Source organism: Macaca fascicularis, chromosome 14 (genome assembly GCF_037993035.2).
Source record: "Macaca fascicularis isolate 582-1 chromosome 14, T2T-MFA8v1.1".
NCBI classification, from domain to species: Eukaryota; Metazoa; Chordata; class Mammalia; order Primates; family Cercopithecidae; genus Macaca; species Macaca fascicularis.
The window spans coordinates 38,167,760-38,191,809 of NC_088388.1; the positions used below are offsets into that span (position 1 = coordinate 38,167,760).

General features: G+C 37.5%; 1 protein-coding gene across 2 annotated transcripts in view; it reads left to right on the plus strand.

Annotated features, from left to right (window-relative positions):
• The window catches only part of LGR4 (leucine rich repeat containing G protein-coupled receptor 4), a 108,548-nt gene that overhangs the window by 47,716 nt on the left and 36,782 nt on the right, over window positions 1–24,050 (plus strand). For both annotated transcript variants that reach the window (XM_045371631.2, XM_045371632.2), the window contains exon 2: window positions 13,476–13,547. In XM_045371631.2, coding sequence (XP_045227566.1) covers window positions 13,476–13,547 — 72 coding nt within the window. The remainder of the gene's footprint in view (window positions 1–13,475; window positions 13,548–24,050) is intronic.

The window sequence follows — 24,050 nt, forward strand, 5'->3', positions numbered from 1 at the left end:
TTATTTAACCCCTCTGGGTCTCAGTTCCCTCATTATTAAAATGAGATGGTTAGATTAGATGGTGTTGCATGTTGGTGGTAATAGAAAAATAATAATAACTGACTCTTTGCTATGAGCTGGGCATTCGCCAGAGGTCATGTCATCTAATCTTTATAGCAGTGTTCTAAAGTCAGAATCGTTATCCCCATTTACACTTGCAGAAACTGAGGCACAGAGATTAAGGGACTTGCCCAGGGTTATACATCTAGTAAGAGTTATACAGCAGGCTCTTGGGCTGGCTTGGGGAAATTGGTAACCACTATGCTTTCTAGTTGAGTGGTTCTGTGAGATACTATTTATAGGATAAAGCATGTATTTTGAAATTTTGAGGAAGAAAAATTAGTTTTACTGAAATCCAGTTTTACATCATTCCCCCCAAGCTATTTTTAACGCAGTAACTTGTATTTAAATGAAAACCTTACTCTCTTCCCTGCTTTTTCCCCAATGTGTTTGCATGTAAAATTATTTGGTTGTAGCAATAGACAGGGAGGAAATCTGTTGTTAATGCTCTGTCCATAGGAAATATTAGTCTTTCCCAGAAACTTATTAGGTGTCACATGTAAAGAAGATATTTTATATGTCTTCCCTTTCTTTCCTCCTGCAACCAGCCCTTTGATTTAGATGGTTGGAAAACTGTTAGGCCTGTTTTTCTTTGGAAGTGCCAAGTAACTACTTGCTACTATTACTATGTAAAGCATTTAATGCAATGTCTGGCACATCATTCACTCAGCAGTTGCTATGACCACACATGGTACTAGAGGCTTGGCATACAACAGTGAGCAAAACACAGACCCTACCCTAACAGAGGAGCATAGGGGTCCAGGAAGAAGAGCAGGGGATCGATCAAAGAGATATTGATAAACTTTACAGATTCTCCATAAGTTTAAGTTTTTCTTAATATTATAATATTGTACAGATGAGGAATTAGCCTTTTATTCAAGCTCTTTTCCCAAGGCAGTCCAAACCAAAAATTTTACCTCTTCCCATCACAACCCACCCAACTTCATTCAGCCATATCTACTGCTATTAGTGGGATGGTCAGTTCATTTACTGTCCATAGTAGGATACCTTTGAGAGTGAAAGGGTGTACTATTAATATTTATGATGGAGGCTGGTTATGGTGGCTCCTTCTTATAATTCCAGCACTTTGGGATGCTGAGGTGGGATCTTCACTGAGGCCAAGAGTTCCAGACCAGCCTGGGCAACAAAGCAAGATCCTGTCTCTACAAAAAAATTTAAAAAATTAGCCCTGCATGCCTGTAGTCCTAGCTACTGAGGAGGCTGAGGTGGGATAATCTCTTGAGACCAGGAGGTCGAGGCTGCAGTGAGCTCTGATTGTGCCACATGTATTCCAGCCCGAGTGACAGAGTGAGACTCTGTCTCCCAAAAAAAAAAAAAAAAAAAAAAAAAAGAACTATGCTGAGACAATAACTATAAACTGGAATTGTACCAGGCCAACCAGAATATATTATTGTTGTCACCTACTTCATGGTATCTGAGTTGATCCTCCAACTTACATTCTTTATTTTTTATTTTTTTAATGTATATATATTTTTTGAGAGACAGGGCCTCACTTTATCGCCTAGGCTGGAGTGCAGTGGTGCCATCTTGGCTCACTGCAGCCTCACCCTCCCAGGTTTAAGCAGTCATCCCACCTCAGCCTCTGAGTAGCTTCCCTCAGGCTCCTGAGCGGCCTCACTATGTTGCTGAGGCTTGTCTCGAACTCCTGGGCTCAAGCAATCTTACTTCCTCGGCCTCCTAAAGTGCTGGAATTGCAGGGGTGAGCCACTGTGCCTGGCCTTATATTCTTTAAGATTATTCTCTTTATAATGTGTATGTGTGTGTGTAGGTATGTGAATCAGAGGTGTGTGGCTGGTTTTGCTGGAGGTTAGAGGAATTAGGTATTCTCTTCCTTGTAGGAGCTTATTTTCTAAGACATTCGTTTTTCTGCTTACTAATTTAGTAACAGAAGCTGCTTCAGTAAAAAACCAGATCAGCGGCAGAATTGAGAAATTTTCTCAGGTAAATGTCATAAAGCAGTAACTCTCAGTCATCTTTCTCTGGACAGAAAACTATGTTCTGCTGTGAAATTTGTGTTTGTGTCTGGGTGTGTGTATGCCTCGTTCTCTATTTTTTCTTATTAAGCAAATTTCATGGCAGCACGTTGTTTTCTCCCTAGAGAAAGAAACAAGGGACCATATTATTCATATTGATTGCAGAAATTAAAAATAATTTAAACTTTTTGTTTCTGGGACTTTTAGAACTTAAAGACTTGTCACAAGTGGAGCTGTCCAGGAGTATTACAAACCAGGTTTAAGAATATTTGCTCCCCAAGATTCAGGACCTTGTCATGCTCTGATGGCACAGCCTCTTCTATACTGAATAAATCATTAGTGATTTTAATGAGTTATAAGTCATTCCCAAGGGAATATCTCTAGTGACATTTTATAAATCATCATTATCAATGTCTGTTGTCTTACAGTTAATAGAAACAATTGAGTCATTCCAGTTATAATTTTGAGTCATTTCTTTAAGGATAGAATACATTTTTATAAGCCTTTAAAAAATGGCCATCAGAGCAGAGGGGAGAAAGGAGAGAGAGAGAGTGTGTGTAGGGTATGTGTTTGGGAGGGGAGTCTGCATGCCTCATCCCCTGAAGGGAAGTGATTGCTCCACAAGCCTGCATTACAGGGATGGTGAAATCCCAGGGAGCCTGCCTTTGGGTTCAGGCCCTGACGGTTGGCAGCTGGTCTTCAGGGTATATAGATTGCCTCATCATTTAGAATTCTTCTCTTGCCTCAACATAATGAGGTCAGTGCCTTAGTGTCTTAGAAACTGGAGCTGCTCTTGCCTAGGTCACTTATTGGATGTACAAACGGTGCTTATTGGAAGGCCCCTTTCAGACTGGGGGCATTAGGAGGGATTTACTGGAGTGTAGGTTTTTTGTGGTTTTTCCCCCTTGTTTTGTTTTTTTAATCTTAAAATCAAAATACGTAGGGATGGTTTTATCAAGGTTGTGTATAAACATTTTATGCACAGGAAGTGAAAAAAATGTCACAATGTTACTGTATACTTATAAAAACTCAATAGAACCCAGGGGTAGCAGAGTGAAAATAGAGCTATCTCAGTTTATCACCAGTTCTATAGAAACAGTGGAAAACAGAAGTGTAAGAAATTCTCTTAAATACCCCATGGGATCTCATTGGCATTCTCTCATACTGTTACTGTCAGTTTTAGAGAGCCCATGTCACTAAAATATTAAAGATTAGGATGTGGACAAAGAAAAGGGAAACTTTAAAGGTTTTTAAAATCACTGGGCCAAGCTTGTGGTACTAGGAAGGCAGCTATAATTTTGATTCAGTTTAAGTGGAGGAATAAGAAATATTTGACTTGAGTAGGCAATTCCTTGAACTCATGGTTTTAACTCTGTTTCATGGACAATATATTCGAACTTGGGGCTAAACCAGGGCATTCAGAGTTTGCAATCAGGAAGAGAGAAGCAGGTACATGCTGAAACAAATTTTCCTGAATTGATAGTTACCTTTACAGCATTTGATGCATTCTGGCATTTTTCTGTTCTATTCTTTCCTATTTCAATTTTTTAAAAAAGTTGGCTCTGACCCATTGAAGTGATTTCACAATCCATTACTTGTTGTGAGCCGAAGTTTAAAAAATACGCGTCTAAACAGAAGTTTTCGTGGGCGTGCATGTTTGAAGGCAAGGATGGTGAAGTAATGTTTTCCTATCAGTCGTGTTAATAAGTGTAGCCATAAGAAAACATAAACCATTTAGTTAATTAGAATATTTACCATACTAAATGATGTTGGATTGTTTTCTTTATGAATAGTGCATTTTGTCTGCTAGGATGAAGTAATTGAGTGTTTCCAATTTGCCCAGACGATAATCTTTATAATGCTTCTTGTTGATGTTAAATGGACTACTGAAATAGTATTTTGTCTGTGTGTCTTGGCTGGTAATAAACACTGTTTTGTCATCGTAAGGTTACCAGAACAGCTGTTGACACCCAAAGAATGCCTGGGAACACCAGTTAGGTAGGAAGAAAACAAGGAATATTATAGTTTTAACCCTTACTATTCCCTGTGATGCCAGATGGTAGGGTTCTTGATCAAATTAGAGACAGGAGAGTAATTTTTTTTTTGTCTTTGGTATTTATTTTTCTTTGCCATTTAATAGACATTACTCCAGAATTAGAGCATTTTATATTTTTCTCTTTACAACATATCCCACACTTGTGAAAACTAACCTGTTTAAAAAGACCAAAAGAAAAACAGACAAACAAAAAAACACAAAAGAAGCTGAAACTTGTTTTAAAGCTAGAAAATATTGAATTAGTCTAATTAGTTTTATTTGTTTTATTTTATTTTATTTATTTCTTTGTAGGTGGGCACCATCCAATAGTTTTATTTTTTAGTTACCCTTTAAGAATTTGTAATTTAAGCCACACATATGTTTTGTTGTGTTGTGATATTTACACACCAGTGTTTTATCCTCACTCTTTTCTACCTTCTAGTGTTAGCATCCTCTTGAAGAACACACCCTTAAATGTCTCCTAGGCTGTATTGCTTCATCAAGAGTGTAAACAATTACAGCATAAAATAGTACCTTTGGAAATGAAGTCATGCATCTTTCTTAATTGCTAAACTCTTATAATTCTGAAAGGGGTCTATTTTAGCCTGTACTTACTCCCATACTTGCTAACACAAGCAAATGGGCCTACACATACAGATAGGAAAAGCATGAATCTAAGGGTTTCTTAGGGTTCCATAATTATGCATGGAATGTGCAGGAGCAGGAATGTCGAAGTAGGAGTAATAATGATAGATTTAGAAAGGGCCTTAGAGGTTAGTTGGTATACAGTATTTTACAGTGAAGGAAGCTGGAATTGAGCAGGTCTGGGTTTCTTCTTCCTAGCTTCCCCTCCCTTCGTCCCATTGTAATATGTGGCTGTCAGGATGACGTTTCTACAGCAAACTTGATGTGCATAAACTTTGCTGGCAGCTTTCTACACTTTTAGAATAAAGTTCTGATTTCTGAAGGTCACATATGAAGACCTTTTGGGATGTAGTTTTTGCTTGTCTGGGTAGCTTTTCTCACCACTTGTACACATACTGCCTATAATGATCAAATTCCTTGGTGGTCTTATCTTTTTTGACCATACTGCTTGTAATTCTCTAATTCCTTGATGGTTTTATCTCTCTGACCACTGTGGTTTTATCTCATTTGACCATGTTTTCACACATGATATTCTTTCTGACAGGAAGGCACCCTCCACCTTCCCCCAAGACACACATTATCTAGTTCAGAGGCTTCCAAAAATAAATTTATTTTAGTATAAACCCAGTGTGGATTACGTTTATATTATGGCCGTATACATATACAGGCGTGTGTGTATGAATGTACATGTGTGTATGTATATTATATGTAATATATATTTTATATGTAAATCTAAATAATTGTCATGAACATGCTTATTTTTATATGTGATATACTTAACTTTATATTAGTGAGATCTGCCCTTTGTAACTGCACAGCAGCTTTGGTGTTGGAAGGCTTTTTTGAGCTCCAGATCTGATTCGATCATCTTCACTTGCTGGGTCACACATGTCATAGTATTTACTTGTTTTGTTCCTCTCACTGCCTCAGACAGCTCTTGAGGGTAGAGACTATGTCTCACTCATCCTAGCACACAGGCACAGACCTAATAGGTGCTTAGTAAAGAGATAATGAAGAAACTGAGCCCAGTGTTCTGCTACAAATTGATAGCCAAAATCGCAAAGACAGAAAAGAGCCCCCATGTTTCTCGATTCTCAAGACAGAGCTATGCATCGCAATTTTTCATTTGGAGTAGGACTTGCAGAATGGTTAGACATAGGATGAATTTTTTTTTTTCCTTGAAGGAGAAATGTGAGGAGACACTATCATATATGCCTTAGTTATAAAGGAAAAACCCCACAAAATACAGGTATTAAGGCTTAATTACATACAGCCAAATTCACACTTTTTAATATATAGTTGTTTTGAAAAACTGTACAGTTGTGTTACTGCTATCAAAATCAAGATATAGATCATTTCTATCACCACATAAATGTTTTTAATGCCTCTTTGTAGCCAGTCTTTTCTCCACCCCCCAACTGTTACCACCTCTGATCAATTTTCTGTGTCTATAAGTTCACGTTTTCCAGAATGCTGTATAAATAGAATCATGCAATATGTAACCTGTTGCATCTAGCCTCTTTGTCTTAGTATAAGGTGTTTGAAATCATCCATGTTGTTGCTTATATCAGTAGTCTGCTCCTTTTTGTGCTGGATAATATTCCATTGTATAGATATACCAGAATTTCTTTTTTTTTTTTTTTTTTTTTGAGACGGAGTCTAGCTCTGTTGCCCAGGCTGGAGTGCAGTGGCCGGATCTCAGCTCACTGCAAGCCCCGCCTCCCGGGTTCACGCCATTCTCCTGCCTCAGCCTCCCGAGTAGCTGGGAGTACAGGCGCCCGCCACCTCGCCCGGCTAATTTTTTTTTTTTTTTGTATTTTAGTAGAGACGGGGTTTCACCGTGTTAGCCAGGATGGTCTCGATCTCCTGACCTCGTGATCCGCCCGTCTTGGCCTCCCAAAGTGCTGGGATTACAGGCTTGAGCCACCGCGCCCGGCCCAGAATTTCTTTATCCATTCACTAATTCAGGTTGTTTCCAGTTTGGGGCAAATATATATAATTTATGTCTAGGATTCCTGGGTCATATAGTCATTAGTATATGTTTAATTTTATGAGAAATTACCAAACTGTTTTCCAAAGTGGTTGTACCATCTTGCTTATTGCCAACAGCAGATGAGAGTTCCAGTTGTTCTACATCTTTATCAGTACTTGATATTGTCAGCTGCTATTTAAAAAAATTTTAGCTTCTATTTAAAAAAATTTTAGCCATTCTAATAGTTGTAAGATGTCTCATTGTGGTCTGATTTGCATTTCCTTATTAACTACTATGCACATCTTTTCCTGTGCTTATTTGCCATTTGTGTATCTTATTTGGTGAAGTATCTGTTCAAATCTTTTGCCCATTTTAAAATCAGACTTTTCTTATTATTGATTGTAAGAGTTCTTTATACATTGTAATAGAAATTATTTATATTTTTGTAAATATTTCTTCCCAATCTTTTTTGTGTTGTTTCATTTTCTTAACAATGGCAGCACAGCTTTGAAAGTCTTTGAAGGGAATATCCTAAAAGGTACTAAAATAGAGGTTTTATCAGCCTGGGCAACATAGTGAGACCTGGTCTACAAATAATAAAAAAATAATTAGCCGAGTAAGGTGGTGCTTGCCTGTAGTCCCGGCTACTTGGGAAGCTGAGGTGGGAGAATTGCTTGAGCCTGGGCAGTTGAGGCTGCAGTGAGCCATGATTGTGCCACTGCATTCTAGCCTGGGCAACAAAGTGAGACTCCAGTCTCAAAAAAAAAAAAAAAAAAAAAAGAAAAAGAAAAAAAAGAAAAATATTTCAATCCACTAAAGTAGATGATCATAAAATGAATTAAATGTTTTTCTGATAGAAACAAGTTTTTAAAATTCATTTCTAAGATTTGAAGGTGACATTTTCTCTAGCCTTTCCAAGTTGTTAAGAAAGATTATACTTAGGATGTTGAAGTACCTTAAATAGATGACTTTACAAGTTGATAACTTGTCTCTGCCATAATTAATGTTTATTTTTAAGTGTCAATATGGGTGTTGTGGCATCTGTCCCCTTAAGAATTCCAAGGCTGTAGAGAAGCATGTTTTGGATTCCTCTTGCTGGGAAGTACTGAGCCTTGGTACCTGAGAAAAACAGAGAAGATGTCAGACAGCATGGAGCCAGTTTATCCTACTGCTCAAAACTGTTTGTAGTAGAAATGGTGCACAGACATTAGAAGGGTGTCTATTGTGACACTTGGTTGGATTCTAGTCATGCTAAAACATGTAGGGTCAACAAAAAATATCTTTGGAGCAAAATCTAACATGGCACATACACTGTTTTGGCCGCATTTCTACAGTTTAAATAGCCATATCTTCATGTAGCTGTTCTTGTTTTCAAAATGAAATAATGCAATTTTAAAACAGTTAAATTTAATTGAATGTTGCAACAATATCTTCAACAGTAATAGCAAGTTAAGAATAGAGTGGACTGATGGAGTTTAATACAAAAAAAAAAAACCCTATTGATAACATCTTTTTGCATAAAAGCCTTACTATCCTCGCACAGTACCTTGCACGTATGTGCATAATGGATATTTTGTAAATATTTGTTAAATGGATGACAGGATATCTCCTTTTCCTCTTGTAAAGGAAAGCCCTTAATTAACCTCTATTCCTTTTGACATGGTGGCTTTCAGTAGCAAAGATGTTCCAATCCCATGATGTATGGGCTGCTAAAAATAGATTGATATATATTAGACTTCAGTGTTTACACTTTCATTTGAAGGTATTTTCGAGGAAGATTTTTTTCATTTTGCAAATGAAGAATCTTTTTGGTGTCAAGAGATGAACATGTTCAGAACTATACGATTTCAGATTTGTAAAAATATGTACCATACATAGAAAAAATACGTAATGAAAATTCATGAAATATGGCAGTGGTACCAGCGGGTGTTGATATTGTGGATGGTTTTCTCTGTATTTCAATTTTTTAAAAACAATTAACAGTGGTTACTTTGGTTATTATAAAAAGGTGGGGAGAAAATGAGATTACTTGCCCAAAGATATGGAATAGTGTCAGAAATCAAATCCTTAATGAACTTTGATTAGAACTTCGGTGTTATGTGTGTCTTTACTACTTGTGGTTGAGAGAGACCTTCCCTTCAAATTTGTTCCACCGGAGGCATTTTGCAAAGTTCATTTTTAGTTTTTAGTTTTTGGTCATACTATACACCCTGGAAAAGTCATTGGGAGAGTTGTGTTTTTTTTTAAATGTATTTTTAAGATTTGAAGGTGACCTTCTTGGTCATTATTAACATGTGTTTTTTGAGTTTATGGACAGCACCATCATTTTTTTTTTCTTTTCCGAGAGAACACTTTAGAGAACCCTGTGTTCTCTTGAACCTGTATATAATTCAGTGACTTTTTAAACTGCCAGGTAATATTTGAGATAAAATCAACAATATAGTAGTAGCAGTACAGTTTTATCTAATACAAATAGGAGGGCTTGTTCAAATTTAGATAACATTGGGTCAATCACAGTATATTTAAAATTAAATAATTCTGTGGCAGAAGGCCCAGACCCAATAAGGTTGCAGTGTTAGAGTCCACAGTGGTACATGCTTAGCCATCAGCAAACTGGTTGGGCTCGCTTAGGGATCATTTTACAGGGATCTTAAAAGGTACCTTGTTGAAACATGATATTCTTTACTCTGTAGATACTTTAGCATTAGTGAATTTTATGGGGGAAAAAAGATGAGAGTTTAACCACTGGAGAGATTTGGCAGTTTCAATTAAACAATTGCACCCTTTAAATTTTAATTTTGAAATCAATGACTGCTGGTATTTGGGAGTTCATGTTTATTTTTCGGGGAAGGTGGTGTGCTTTTGTATTTCTAATCTTTCGTTTAAATGAAGTATTTGATCTCGAAGGGTTCTCCCAGCTTAAAATCTTTGTCTCCTGGGGTTCTGGAGTTTAGTTTTGTGTTTAGGAACAACCGCTCCAAGTTTTAGGCCTTCTGCAACATTTAGTGTCTTCTGTAAAAGTGATTTCTTTCTGAGAAGGCCAACAAAGGCAATGTGGTGTCTCCTTTTAGTCTGGTCTTGGTCCATTGTATTCAGATGGCTTCCAGGAGCAGCAAAAACAGGGGATGATGATGAGATAACAGCTTTTTCTTGTTGAACTTATTACACATGACCTGACATTTTCTGATCTTCACAGCAGTCTATAAGGTTCAGTTATTACTGCCTCCATTTTACAAACGAAGAAACCAGGGCACAGAAAAGATGAACAATTTGCAAAGATCACACAGCTAGTGGTAGTAAATTCATATGTAAACCTTGGTCTGTCTGGCGCCAAAGCCTGTATTCAATGCTGGCTCCAAGTAAGGCCATCAGCTCTCTGGAAATTGCCCTTCTGAGATATTTGTGAGTTGGTGGTGCTTTGACCTCATATGATATATATTTATATTTAGTTCTGTATCCCAGAAGGTGAATTCCTGGGATTTATTACTGATGCCACTGGTAAGATTGTGCTACTCATGTGAATTTGAAGGTACTAATCTGTGGGAGCATCTTCTGGCTGAAAATTCTTTAAACAACTTCCTTTTATTTCCTTTTATTTATGTATCATAGTAATTTATATGGCTTTTGAGCCTCATATATTTGTAATTATTGTCATAGGTCATCATTTCTAACCTCTTATTTATAAAGTCTCTTTATGGTGTTGGTAATGTCAGGTCTAGAATTTACTCTTAAGACTATCCATAGGTTGTTTATCACCATCAGCCCTCATTATTTTAAATGGATACCCACGCATCTATACTCTGTCACCACAGGTTTCCAGAGCTTCTCCAGAGATAGCATCTTGTAGCTCACCACTGCCCCCTCCCCCAACTTTTTACTTCATAAATGTTGTAACTGAATCCCAGAAAGTATGAGAGAAAACATCTCTAAAGAGGGAACCTCTCCGGGTGTGTGAAATTAAGAAAAATTTAGAAATAAGTATTGCTCCTGAATCTGAAGCTTTGAAAGAAAAACTCACTGTGTGTTTTACATATATTAGTTTGTAAATATGGAGTCTCACTAATTGCATTAACAGCTCACAGCAAAACTACATGTTATGTCTTGTTACTATAAGGAAAAAAATGAGAGCTGCGTGTGTGTGTGTGTGTGTGTATGCATGTTTTAAAAAACTGGAATAGTGTGGTGTAAATTGTCTCTAATTATGTGTCTTTTTCTGGTGAGGCAATTAATTGGTTCTCTCCCAGACCTTTTTCTGATGAGGAAATTAATCAGTTTTTCTGTTACAGTGATATCTCACCTGAATTCAGGTGTGCCAAGCTTAGAGGAAACTGTACAGAATGCCTCATTTTGTAAAGCAGTTATTGTCGTCCTTTCTCTTTTTATTGGAATGACTAAAAAGCACCACAACTGTCTGATATTTTACAGAATGATTGTTTACTCATATCGGATCATTATTTTGCTTTCGATATGATTAAATGTTTTGTTGTATTCTTGAGAAGGATTTTACTGGTTAAGGCCAAATGTATCTCCCATGAGAGTGACTTAGTAATTTAACAATGACAGAGGGATAGTCTTTAAACTTTGCGTCGTGATAAATTTTTCAGAAACATTCTATAAAATGAATCTCATCTGTTTTTATCTGAAAAGGTGGACTCCTCCATGAAGAAACTACAGAAGAGGGTGAATCAGCATATAATGTCAGTATAAAGGCGACAGTATATCATGTCAGGCCAGGAAGCCACCCAACCAATCAGCTTCAATTTACTGATGAGCAGATGGAGGCCCAGTATCACACAATGGCTATGTGGCAGGGTGGGAGTTGCGCCTGCCTTTTCTGACCCCTGTTTTGATGCCATTTCTCCAGTATCTTGCTAGAGTGTTTATGAAAAACAAAGCATTTCCTCTCCCCTTCCCCCAGGGCTAATGATCACTGACTAAAGTAGTATTGAGGCCTGGGTTTTAAAATAGTAATTCCTAGAGAAGCATAGTAATTTGACTTTTCTTATAAGTTTCTTTAGTAGGACTTGAGTTGTTTTCAGTGATATAAAATTTTAGAGTGCACTTATGTCTCTATGGTCATAAGATTCATCTAAAGGGAAATTTCTTGTGCTAAGAAATGTATATTAGTATTGGTTAATGTTGGTTCCTTAATTGCTAAAGCTATTCCTGGTCCTCCTTTTTTTTTTTTTTTTTTAAACCCCAGTTGTCAAGCAAAAGTGCTCTTCCAGAGATTCATGGATAATTATGTGAAGGTGTTAGGGGCATTATTCTTCCCAGTTTTTAAGCTTGATGGGACTCAATTATTTGTTTTACATTTTGACTACCACTGGAGAAAAGTATTAATAACAGGATTCAAATAATACTTAAGAAGACTCATGATTTGCACTTAACGTCATAGGCTCTGGTGTTTTCTGTTATACCGCTTGTTGAATGGTCTTGGGGAAGCTTTTTTAACCTCAGTAAGCCTCAGTTTCCCCATTTGTAAAGTAAGATTTTCTGTCTAGTCTTACCATGTTACAAGCATGCACTGCATCTTAGCTGCTGCTCCTGCCGTTTTTGTTGCTGCTACTGTTACTGTTATTCCCAAGCCAAAAACTTTTCCAAACCTGCATTGGGAAAGTCTAGTAAGAAAGGATGTGGATTCCATTTCTAAATTTTAGTGAGAGGAAAGATGGGGAGAAAGGTTGTACCTAGCATGATACTGAAGGTGTTGCCTCCTTTAAAAGAAAATTTTACCTGATGGAATGGATGTAATAACACAGTATTAGTATTGTTAGCTGACTTTGGTATGCTTCATTTCTCTTCTCCTTCCTCATACCAATATATGTACTGTACTAATGGGCATGTCTCACATGTGAACTTTCATGCCAGGTTCTCGAGAGGGGAGACCCAAGGGCTCAGCCACAGAATTAAACACCATGGAACTGAAGGAGGCAGCTCCACTGCCCCAGCGCATGCTGGGACTTTCCCTTATGGGGCTGTTTTAACCTGTCTTTCACGGTGCTGACCTCAAGTGGAGTGTGGCAGAGAAAGCCAGTTCAAAAGGCAGCTGCCAGGGAAGAGGGAAATGGTTAATAAAGTATTTTTTAGCTGTTTGAACTAGTGAATTGTTGAGTTATATTGTTGGGTGAGTTTTCTTTCTGTGGACGCTCTTAAGGGAAAACTGGAAATGGACCGCATACCTATCATGTATGCACTTGTCCTTAGCCTGCATCTATTCATAGGCGGAACATGAAATCCACTGACAACTGTTACCTGGAGGACTTTTATAGGTTTTGAAGAAAATATGACTAGGGTAGAGCTAGGACATGCTTTTATTGTCCTTGAGTGACTCCAGAAGCCACCCTCACCTGCAAATTCTATGTATCGTTCCTAGAGTATTCATTGGTTTATTTTGATAGGTATGTGTACTGCCATGAATACCAGAGCACAGGGAAGTCACCCTGGCCCACTTATTGTAGGTAGTTTGAGACTTTTTTTCCAATGATACTTAAGAGGGGAAAATACAGGATCTGAGTATATTTCTAAATTATGTGACATAATTTATAACAAAACATTTAGCTTTTCTGTGTTTTCTGAATTTTGCATTCTGAAGCCAAATTGTGACTATTTCTATGTGTCTTCTATGCCCTTTCACAAAATTATAGCACCTAGTTAGTTTTCTGTTGGATTAAATGCTTTAAGCTTCATGCCACTTAATTAACAATATTCTTAACTTTATGTTTTCCAGGGATATCAGTATGAACAACATTACTCAGTTGCCAGAAGATGCATTTAAGAACTTTCCTTTTCTAGAAGAGCTGTAAGTATTACTTTGAGAAATGTGTGTGTATGACTTTTTCCCCAATTCATTTTGGAAGCTTTTGCTACAGAGAAAGTCTGATGTTTTCTGTTAGGAGACATTCTGATAGCTTAGTTTCAGTGGGCTTTGTGAGGAGGAAATCATGTTTCTTGGAGGAAATAAACTTGGTTTTCTAAGTAGCGTAGTTGCCGAAGCTATTTTTGAAAGCCGTAACTTAAAAAATGCTACTTCCACAGGACTTTTTTGCTGCAATTATTATAACTGCAAATGCTGCAGTGACACCAGTTAATTACAGTGTTATTCTGAGATAACAAGGCTGCTGTATAATTACCATTGTTGCCAAGGAGTTGCTATATGGGTAACAGAACCACAAAAAATAACACAAGGTGTTTCAGGGTCATTGAGCAACAATCTCAACAGCAAGCCAGCAGAAAACTGAGGGTAGGACCCCTTGGACAATTGCAGATGACCTTTGGAAATGGGGTGAAGGCATGAAACACTGTCCAGGTCTCTATGAGCACCTTTAACTTTGAGAACGTTTCTGAACTTGTCAGTTGCATCTTACATTTCCAATTTAACAGTTTGCACTGTGGAAATATTTTCTCCTTGTTTCAACCTCCTTTTTGTTGTGCTCTCCACACTTTTTTGAAATCCATAATCAAAATAGGCACTTTGGGTTTTAAAAGAATTGGGAACTGTATATTATATTTTAAGAATCCCAGTGAAAAAATAAAATCGACTTGAATTAAGTTAATATAGGCTTCTAAAGGCCAAGCTAATGGATTATATAATATATAGAGGTAGGAGGGTGACAGTTTGATACTAAGAACATCAAAGAGATATAGCCCTGAAGGAATCTAAATTCATATTACAGATTGTGTCATACAGCCCAGCTGTTGAGTATTAGATCCAAGTCAGCGAATGTCCTCCATCTTTTAGCTTGGCCCCTCCCCTAGAGAATGGGGAACTGGAGTCAAATAAGATACCCAGGTTGTGTTCTCTCATAGAATATTGAAATAGTACTTAAAGATTTAATACAGAGAAATGTTTCCTCCCACACTAGTTAGTCGAACATAATGCTCCCACAGCAAAAGTTGAACAGAGATTATTCGCCACTTACAAGTTTATGAGCTAGGTCAAATTATTCTTTCTGCTCAGTTTCTTTGTCTGAAAGGTGCAGCTAATAATGGTCCCTCCCTCATAGTGTCCTAGTGAAGACAGAGTGAATTCATTTATGTTAAATGCTTAGGACAGTACATGAAACAGAATGAATGTTACATAAATGCTGGCTAATGTTTATTTTACTATTTTCAAAGTGCATAAGAAAAAAAAGCAGAAGAGTATATACCAAATGTTATCTTTGGGTAAAAGTATATGTTTTATTTTTGCCTCCTATGTTTTTTTTTCCTATAGTGAACATTAATTATTTTGTAATAAATTTATTTTTAATTAATATTTTTCAATTGAGTTTAAAAGAAGCAAACCATTAAATTTTCCACCTCCATCCCCCTTATCCAGCCTTAAGATGCTTTACCTCTTCCTTTTTATTTCACATACAATTTGATACTATAGGATTAGTCTCTCTTTACAGAAGTAATTATGCAATGGAAGGACATTAACAAATGGTTTTTCAGCCATTGTATAATTTAATCACTATGGGATAGGTAATGTACCAGGCCAGCAATGGAGAAGCTCCCCTCATTCTGGATGGGGCCATTGTGTGCAGACCATCTTTGTTGATGCCTTTGATTGCCGGTTATCTTTAAGGAATTTGGAAGTGAGGACCTGGATGTGGAGTCAAACCTGGTTAATCTGCTTAGCGAAGTTCACGTCTTGGATTTCTTAAAATCTCAAATGACCAACCATATGCCAACCACATGAATTCTGCCAACCAGGACTTTTAATTGGAATCAAATTGAATTTGGCTGCTCATTCTTTGTAGCAAGGTCATATTCTCTCCATATTCTCCTATCATAGTAATGAAACCCATCAAATCAAGTCCGTATACTCTCTCTAAATGTTGTATGGTATTTCAAAAATGAATTCAGTTAGGAGAGCAGAATGTTATTTTTAAAGAATACTTCAAAATAGTCTTTAATAACTTTTACAGTACTGTAGGCATTCAAGGGAATTTATTTTTCACATTAATATAAATACTAAAATAAATATAAAAAGCCTATGCTTTTTCCTTATTAAACAATGTAGTTGATTTTGACATTCCAAAATGATGCTGCCATGACTATTGTAATATTTCATAAACAGCATAACTTTGTCTTGGAGTCATCTGGAAGTCATTTAAGAGTGATCATGAAGCCAAATGCCCTGAGTAGAAATTATTTGCTGAGGGTTTTTTCCATGTTAGTTAATGAGGTGTGCTTTACAAGATGTGACTGGGTTTGGCAAAATTTGATGTGGTGAATGTTTGAATGTGATAGAATGCTTGGGGTATTGGGAGAAATCACTTCCCAAGAATACAAAAGTATGTATGAATACTTATACATTTCCTTATTCTTTCAATAAACTCTGAATCCTACACTATGCAAGGTGGCAGGTGCTGGGAATACAGATACAAGCATGACCCATCTTCAGAGTTGACAGACCCTCTAGAGTTGTGCTGTCCAGCATCGTAGCCACTAGCCACAGGTAGCTATTATGTTTAGATTTAAAATAAATAAAATTAAATAAAATGAAAAATTCAGTTCCCTAGTTGAACTAGCCACATTTCAAGTACTCGTATAGTTGCCTGTGGTTAGTTGCTACTATATTAGACAGTACAGATGTGGATCATTTCCATCATTGCAGAAAGTTCTATTGGACAACATTGATCTAGAGGGAGAAATGAAACTAACACTTGTTGCATCATGGTGAAGACGCGTGTGCAGGGACAGAGGCCTAAAACAGTGTATTTTCTTAAGACTGTAGCATTTGGGAAAGTCGTCCACAATAGCCTCTGCTGAGTGTTGAAGGACATGTAGGAATTAACCAAATGAGGGTAGTAGTAAGGGTGTTCTAGGAAGAACTTCATAGCATGTGGAAGGCATGGAGATGGAAAATTTCAGAAGTTTTAGGACACGTAAAGTTGTGTCTTGTTATGGCAAGACTAAAGGGTACATACGGAAAAATGTCAGGAGATGAGGCCAGATAATGAAGGGTCATTTTAAGATAAGAAATTTAGACTTGTCCTAAAGGAGTTTAATTTGATATTTGGGTGAGTAATAGGAATGAGACTAGGGTTTTTGCCCCGAATAACTGGGTGCCGTTTGCTGAGACTGAGAACACAGAGAGCTGATCTATTTGGGGCCCAAAGAATTCCATTTTATAAAGATAGGATCGTAAATAGTATTGTGTCTAGAGCTTTACAATGAACAGAAGTCCATTCCCATAACTCTGAAAGGAAAGTCAGTTTCACAAAGGTAGACATTGAGCTGATGAGGTTAATGGCCTATTGGAGTTCATGAGCCTGGTATGTTGTTTTGCTGGGACTTGAAGTCAGGTCCCTAGAGCCCAGTTCTTTCTGGAACACTGTGAGTGATAATATATTTGTTCTTAGGAAAATATTCCATCCAACTTTTTCAGTGAAATGTACTTTAGATACTATTGTTGCCAGTTGTTTTGTTTTCACATTTAACCTACTTTTTTTCTCACTCTTTTTCCAATCCTGCTCCTTCTGTATATTTAACCTACTTTCTGAAAGTTTTATAGTTCATAAATAGTGTTACCTAGTGATTCCTGCTCTCCCACAACACCTTTTGGGAATATAGAAACATAGATTGTGGCCCCAAATTCCGTACATGCAAGGTTCTGAAATCTTTGCACTTTACTTTCCTATTCTTTACAATGGAACTTCTCACAGAAGTACTGTAAAGGGAATATGGGATAATTGATGTAAAAGTGATTTGTGACCATAAAGTGCTATGTCGCCGTGAGAAATTTCACTAATCATCTTAAACATTGCAGTCTTCCTTAAAGTTATTTGGAAGAGAGATGGTTTTGCTTGGGGATAGAAGTTGCAGTTTCTGTTTGCATTGTAAAAGGAAAGCCAGATTAAAGAAAACATTCACTTAGCGTTGACAGGCTCTGCTGCCTGACCTGATGTTGTCAGACGTGGCTTTGGCTCTCCTTTAGGCTTGTTGGGTATCAGTAGTCATTTGGGGGATGGCTGAAATTTGGAGCTGTGAAAATGATTGAGTTAGAAACAGTAGAAGGAATATCCAGCTAATTTTCCATAGTCTGTCACTGAAAAAATTGCTGTGGCTGTTACTTTGATGTGGCAAAGCAGAAGAAGCCATTGCCAGCTTTGGCACTTGGACAGTTACTGTTTAATGCACACTATATGACTAGGATAATTCCAGTCGTTTCAAAACAAGATTTGACTTTGGAAGACTTCACGATGCTAAAGTGAAACTTACATCTCTTCACAAGACCTAAAGTGAAACTTAGGTCTCTCAATACTAATTGAAGATTACCTGTCATTTTATTTCACCTATAGGACAGTTATTTCTAAATGGAATTACTGCTTTACAGAAGGGGACTGGTAAATAATTTAGACAGAAAGTTTTAAAATCAAATAAAAACAGGGGTGGGTCAAATTAAATAGTTTAAAATAATTGAATTACATATTTATACACACACATAACATATGTCAAATACAGCTATTCAATTCATATATGTAATTCAACTCATGATAATAGCATATACAAAACATATTTAAAAACATTCTGCACACACATCCATATAATATTCTGTACCAAGGTATTTTCAGACTTAGAAAGTATTGCAAGCATAATTTTTCATATACCCTTCACTCCGATTTCCGAAATGTTAACTTTCTCTCTCTGTTTCTCTCCACACACATACAAAATATATGTACATATTTTTCGGAACCATTTGAGAGTAAATTGTAGATAAATCTTTAAATATTGCATTGTGTAGTCCAGAAACGCAAGGATATTCTCTTGAATAACCGCAAGACAATTGTCAAACTCAGAAAACTAGCTTTGATATATAGTATCATCTGATCTACAATTCTTATTCAAATTTCAACAGCTGTCCCACTGATATCCTTTAGAGAAAAAGAAAAAAAAAAATCTGGTCCAGGATATTATCCAGAATAATAAATTATATCTGGTTCCTGTGTTTCAATAATTCATTTTAAATTTCTAAAACTATTTTTCATAGTCTTTACCAAAGTTAATACTAAAAATTATGTGCTAAAAATATATTCTACTGCATTTAATACTCTTGAGACCCCTATGAGGAGTTTATTATTACTTATTTACAGATGATGACATGGAGGCTTTAAAGAGGTGGAAAACCTAACTGTGCTCATAGAATAAAAGCACAGCCAGGAATTGAATCTATGTTAATCTGATTCAAGTCATTGCTCTTAATTTCTAAGCTATAATGTTGCCTCAAAAGGCACAGAATTGGAGGGAAGCTAAAGGGACCATCCACTCACTATTACCTGCAACTCTAAGTAGGTCAACATCTAACTGTCAAAGGTGATCAGCTGCCCAGTATTTCCTGTAGTAAGTTTACTGAACAAATTTGTGAACAAGGAGTTCTTCCCAGAATAAAATTTCCTTATCTAGCCATACCATTTTACAGATGGGAATATCAAGACCCAATAGTAGATAAGTAGCTTGTCCGCAGTAACACAGTTAATATGTAACTGAGCCAGAATTAGACCTTACAGAGTTCAATGCCATCTCTTCTATATCTTACCAATTTTTGTATCTCTGAGATGCCTAGTCTCAAAATAGTCTTTCTGGGTTGTTCAGAGCTGTACAAAGTAGCTATTGTTCTCTTCTAATACGAGGAATTCCCTTTGCTTCCAAACTAAAGTTTGACTCACTTAACGTTTACTCCCCTGATGTAGCCTTCTCAGATAAGCTCTATTGACTGCAGTAATGTCCCAGAAAAAGCAAAATAATTCCTCAGTTGCTCTGGTGATGTTTCACAGTTAAAAATATTAGCAAAGATCACTGCCCTTATTGTTGAGAAGCACATACAGAAGTCATATAGGAGTGTTACTTATCTTACTCAAGCCATTCCCTAGAGTGTGTCATTTGGGGAGCTCTCAGAGTAGAGATTAAGGGTGAAAACAGAGAAATCATGAGGGAGCTTGTAGTAATACGCCACATAGGCTCTTCTGGAAAACATTGTTTTGTTTTAACTCATAAAACTCTGTGAGCTATCTTTATTCCCATTTTGCTGATGGATAGCCTGAGCTTTTCATCAGAGAGGTTAAGTGACTGACCCAAGTTTACATAGCTCATTATAAGCCAGGTGTCAATCCCAGATCTGACTATGCCCCTATAGATGTGGAAAGGGGAATGAGGAAGGACTTGCTAGACAATGTATAATACATTCAACAAACTTTTGTTGGCTGAACCACTACGTTCAGTGCACCAAATGGGATTCTTGCCTTCAAGGGAGAGGGATGGTATACTTGTTATGGGAGTTCAGATCAGAAGGGAAATTACTTCTAGCAAGAAGGAACAATGGCATTTCTGGAGAGCCTTGAGGGATAGGAGGAGTTATTCAAGAGAACATATGCAAGGATCTGCAGAGGAGTGTGAGCAAAGATGGGGACAGAGACTGGGATAGGTGGTAAAAATGGTTGGTTTGGTTGCAATTTTGAATTATTGAAAGGAAGTTATGGAAAAGATACATAGAGTTTGGGGCTAGACTAAGGACATTTTGGCAGACTGACAGAGTTTAAACTCTTGAGTGACTCTTGAAGTTTTTTTGAGCTAAGGAATGATTTGTTCAATATGACCTTCGATAAATGTAGTCTCATAGCAGAGAGTTTGAAATTGAGAGAGTTCAGGGAGAAATGAAAATGCCAATGGCAATCATCTAGGTGAGAATTATGAGAATCCGAATTAGGGCAGATGGGAGGCAGGGAGAAGGAGGAGGGCACCTATTCAAAAGATGTTATGGAAACAGAATCAGGAGAATGTCTTGTCTGGGATGATAGGGGTAACATCATTAACACTGAATTTTAAGATTACCAGGAGTCACTGGGCATGGTGGCTCATGCCTGTAATCCTACCACTTTGGGAGGCCGAGGCAGGTGGATCACCTGAGGTCGAGAGTTCAAGACCAGCCTGACCATGATGGAGAAACCCTGTCTTTACTAAAAATACAAAATTAGCCGGGGTGGTGGCGCAAGCCTGTAATCCCAGCTACTCGGGAGGCTGAGGCAGGAGAATTGCTTGAACCTGGGAGGCAGAGGTTGCAGCGAGCCGAGATCACGCCATTGCACTCCAGCCTAGGCAAAAAGAGCGAAACTCCATCTCAAAAAAAAAAAAAAAAAAAAAAAAAAAAGGATTACCAGGAGTCTGCTGGTGCTTTGACAAAATTAGCAACAATGCAGAAAGAGAAAATTTTTTAGAAGAGAAGATAATTAAATGCTGTTTTTAACATACATGTGGAGTTCAGGTGGGATATGGGTGGAGGCAACTGGAAATTCAGGAGTAGAGTCCAGGATAGAGATTGAAGGGCATAGATTATAGAATAGTATATCATGGGTATAGATTTTGGAGTCTTTTATTTTGAGGTCATTACTGGAAACATTAGACTGAAAGAGCTTGCCAAGGGAAAGAGGGTAGAAGAAAAGGGAAGAAGGCCAAAGACAACTCCTTGGGAAACACTTGAATCAGGCTGTGGGAAGAAGACCGAGTGCCAGAGGAGCAGGAGAACTGGGGCAGAACTCTGCCCCAGGAGCTGTGGGAGGAGAGGTTTTTCACAAAGAAATGAGGGATCAACACTGACATGCTGGAGAAAGATGCCCATGACTAGATACTGAGAAAGGGCCTTGACTTCTTTAAGTATTTTGGAATCATTTCAGTAAGTTGGTGAAAGTGACTTTTGGGTAAAGAAGCTCATCAAGAAACAGGCATTTGGGGACTTCTTATAGGCGGTTTTTGGAGAGTGGCTAAAACTTAGAAGCTGTACTGCATTTGACTGGACTCTATTGGGTTTAAGAGACAGAAACCCAGCTGAGGCATAGTAGAGGATTTATTGTTGCATGTAGATAGAACTAGACAGTCCAGAAGTGGAGTTGGCTTCAGATGTTATTGGATCTTGAGGCTTAAAGCTACAAGAGTTTTCTCATGCTTTCCATTTCTTAGCTTCAGTTGTCTCTACTTTTGTGTTTTGGCTTCATTCTTTCCTGTTGCAAACAGCCTGTCTCCATAGAGTGGGAAATACACCTTTCAGTACATTGTTGCATCTAGGCACCCAAAATAAATATCTAAAAGTGTTCTTCACTGCAAAACTCCTAGGGGGATCCTGATTGGCCAGACTGACCTCATATGCCTATCCTTGCAGTCTGTTTGGGATGGTATGGTGCCACCTGGGTTTTGGACTCATCCTGGTAGGACTGCTTGGAGTTGAGAAGTCCCCAAAGGAAGCAGAAGAAAAGAGAAAGGAAGACCTGCTGGGCAGAAGGAAACCGTAGTTATTCACAGGACACTAGGATCTAGGGACTAGGCATACTGTGGGAAACATTTGTTTAATTGGGTCAGTCTGAAATGAAGAAAGTATTATTGAAGAATTGTAAGGACCGAGTTGGGCTTAGATAATATAAATTTGCAGTGAAACCAACTAGATCTTTCATTTTGTCCCATAGTGCTTAGCAGCCAGGAATGAAGGTGATGAAAGATGTGATGGAATCAGAGTTTGGATTTGATTAATCAGAACTTCATAGGGGACTAGTGGAAATCAAGCAGGAGAATCAAGTGGTTCAGTATCACAGTGTTTGGCATGGGGTTCCAAAAGTGTAGAGAGGCAAATGAAACCATGGTTTGCTGGTTCATTTATTTATTTTAATCAATACTGACTATTCTTTGGCTAAATATAGTAGTGACTATAAGTAAATGAAAATGTGTTTGATTTTCTACTAGTGGGATTCAATTTTCCAGCAAGAAAATAGGCCAAGTCATTTCTTTCATACATTGACCACTCTTAGTCAAGCCATGCTTATTCAACGCAATAAATATGTGCTTTAGTGGGACCTTTGACTTAGAATTTGTTCATCATTTTCCCCTGTTCACTACCTGTTAGTCTGGACTATATGCATACTTCAAAGATGATCATTTTAGATATGCTAGAATATTTGTATCACAGATACATTCAGCTTTTTAAAAAAATTGTAGTTATAAAAATGCTTAATAAAAACTGGACTTAATAAAAAATGCTTAATAAAAAATTGTTTTTAAAAACAATTACAAAAAATAAGTGGATACTCAGTTTTTTAAATCTTGAAGATTTATCGTATTTGAAAGATATGGAGCCATTATCCTACCATGGAGAGATAACTATGGTTAATATTTTGTACATCCTTCCAAACTTTTCTCCGAGTATATGTATACAATTTCCTTTAAAAATAGACTCCTACTATATTTGCCATTTATACTATATCTGCCATATTATAATATTTACATATTAATGCATCCAGTTTTTACCATCATCTAATAAATGCATAGTGCTTTATCATTTGGATGATTCACATTTTATGTAACAAATCTCTTGCTTTGTGGTGGTGTTATGAACAGCAGTTTTGGACAGGGCCTCACTCTATTGTCCAGCCTGGAGTGCAATGCAGCTTACTGCAACCTTGACCTCGTGGGCTCAGGTGATCCTCCCACCTCAGCTTCCCGAGTAGCTGGTGCATGCCACCGTGCCCAGCTAATTTTTGTATTTTTTGTAGAGATGGGGTTGCCCTGGCTGGTCTCTAACTCCTGGGATCAAGCAATCCTCCTGCCTTGGCCTCCCAAAGTGTTGGGACTACAGGCATGAGCCATCGCACCCAGCTGTGAAACATTCTTATCCTATCTAGTCTTTGTTTATTAGATGTACTGTCTTTAATTGTGCTGCTTTTATTACAATGTGGCTTGCCAAATTTAGGTCTTTTCCTAAATTCTTGTATTACAATTAGATTTAACTGTTTATAATGGAAAACTCCAAGTAACAGTGTCTTTAAACACACCAGGCTGTATTTTATTTACCTGAATATGAAATCTGCAGCCTGGTGACCTGGAGCTACTATGATGTGCCACAAAGTTGGCAGAGATGTAGGCCCTGATATTCTGCTCTGTAGTTCTTCGTGTATTCGCTTACATGTCAAGATCACTAGATGACTGTGTACTGGAGCTGTAGCCATCAAGACCCTATCCTCAGCAGTAGATAGGATGAAGTAGGGAATAAAGAGGGGCATAGTTCCCAGTAGCCAGCTTCCTTTAAGAAGCCATCTTGAACATACCACACAATGCATCTGTTCACATCTCACATGGCCAAACAGCAGGGGATGCTGGGAAACAGGACTTTTGGGCTGGGTATATCATTGTCTGGACTAAAATCAGCATTCTATTACTAGGTAAGAAAAGAAGAATAGTTATCATTTAGGCAGTTAACATGCTTTTGGCAGCAAGTGACAAAACTCAATTAAAAGTAACTTAAACAGTAAGGAAGTGTATTATCGTACATGACAAGGTG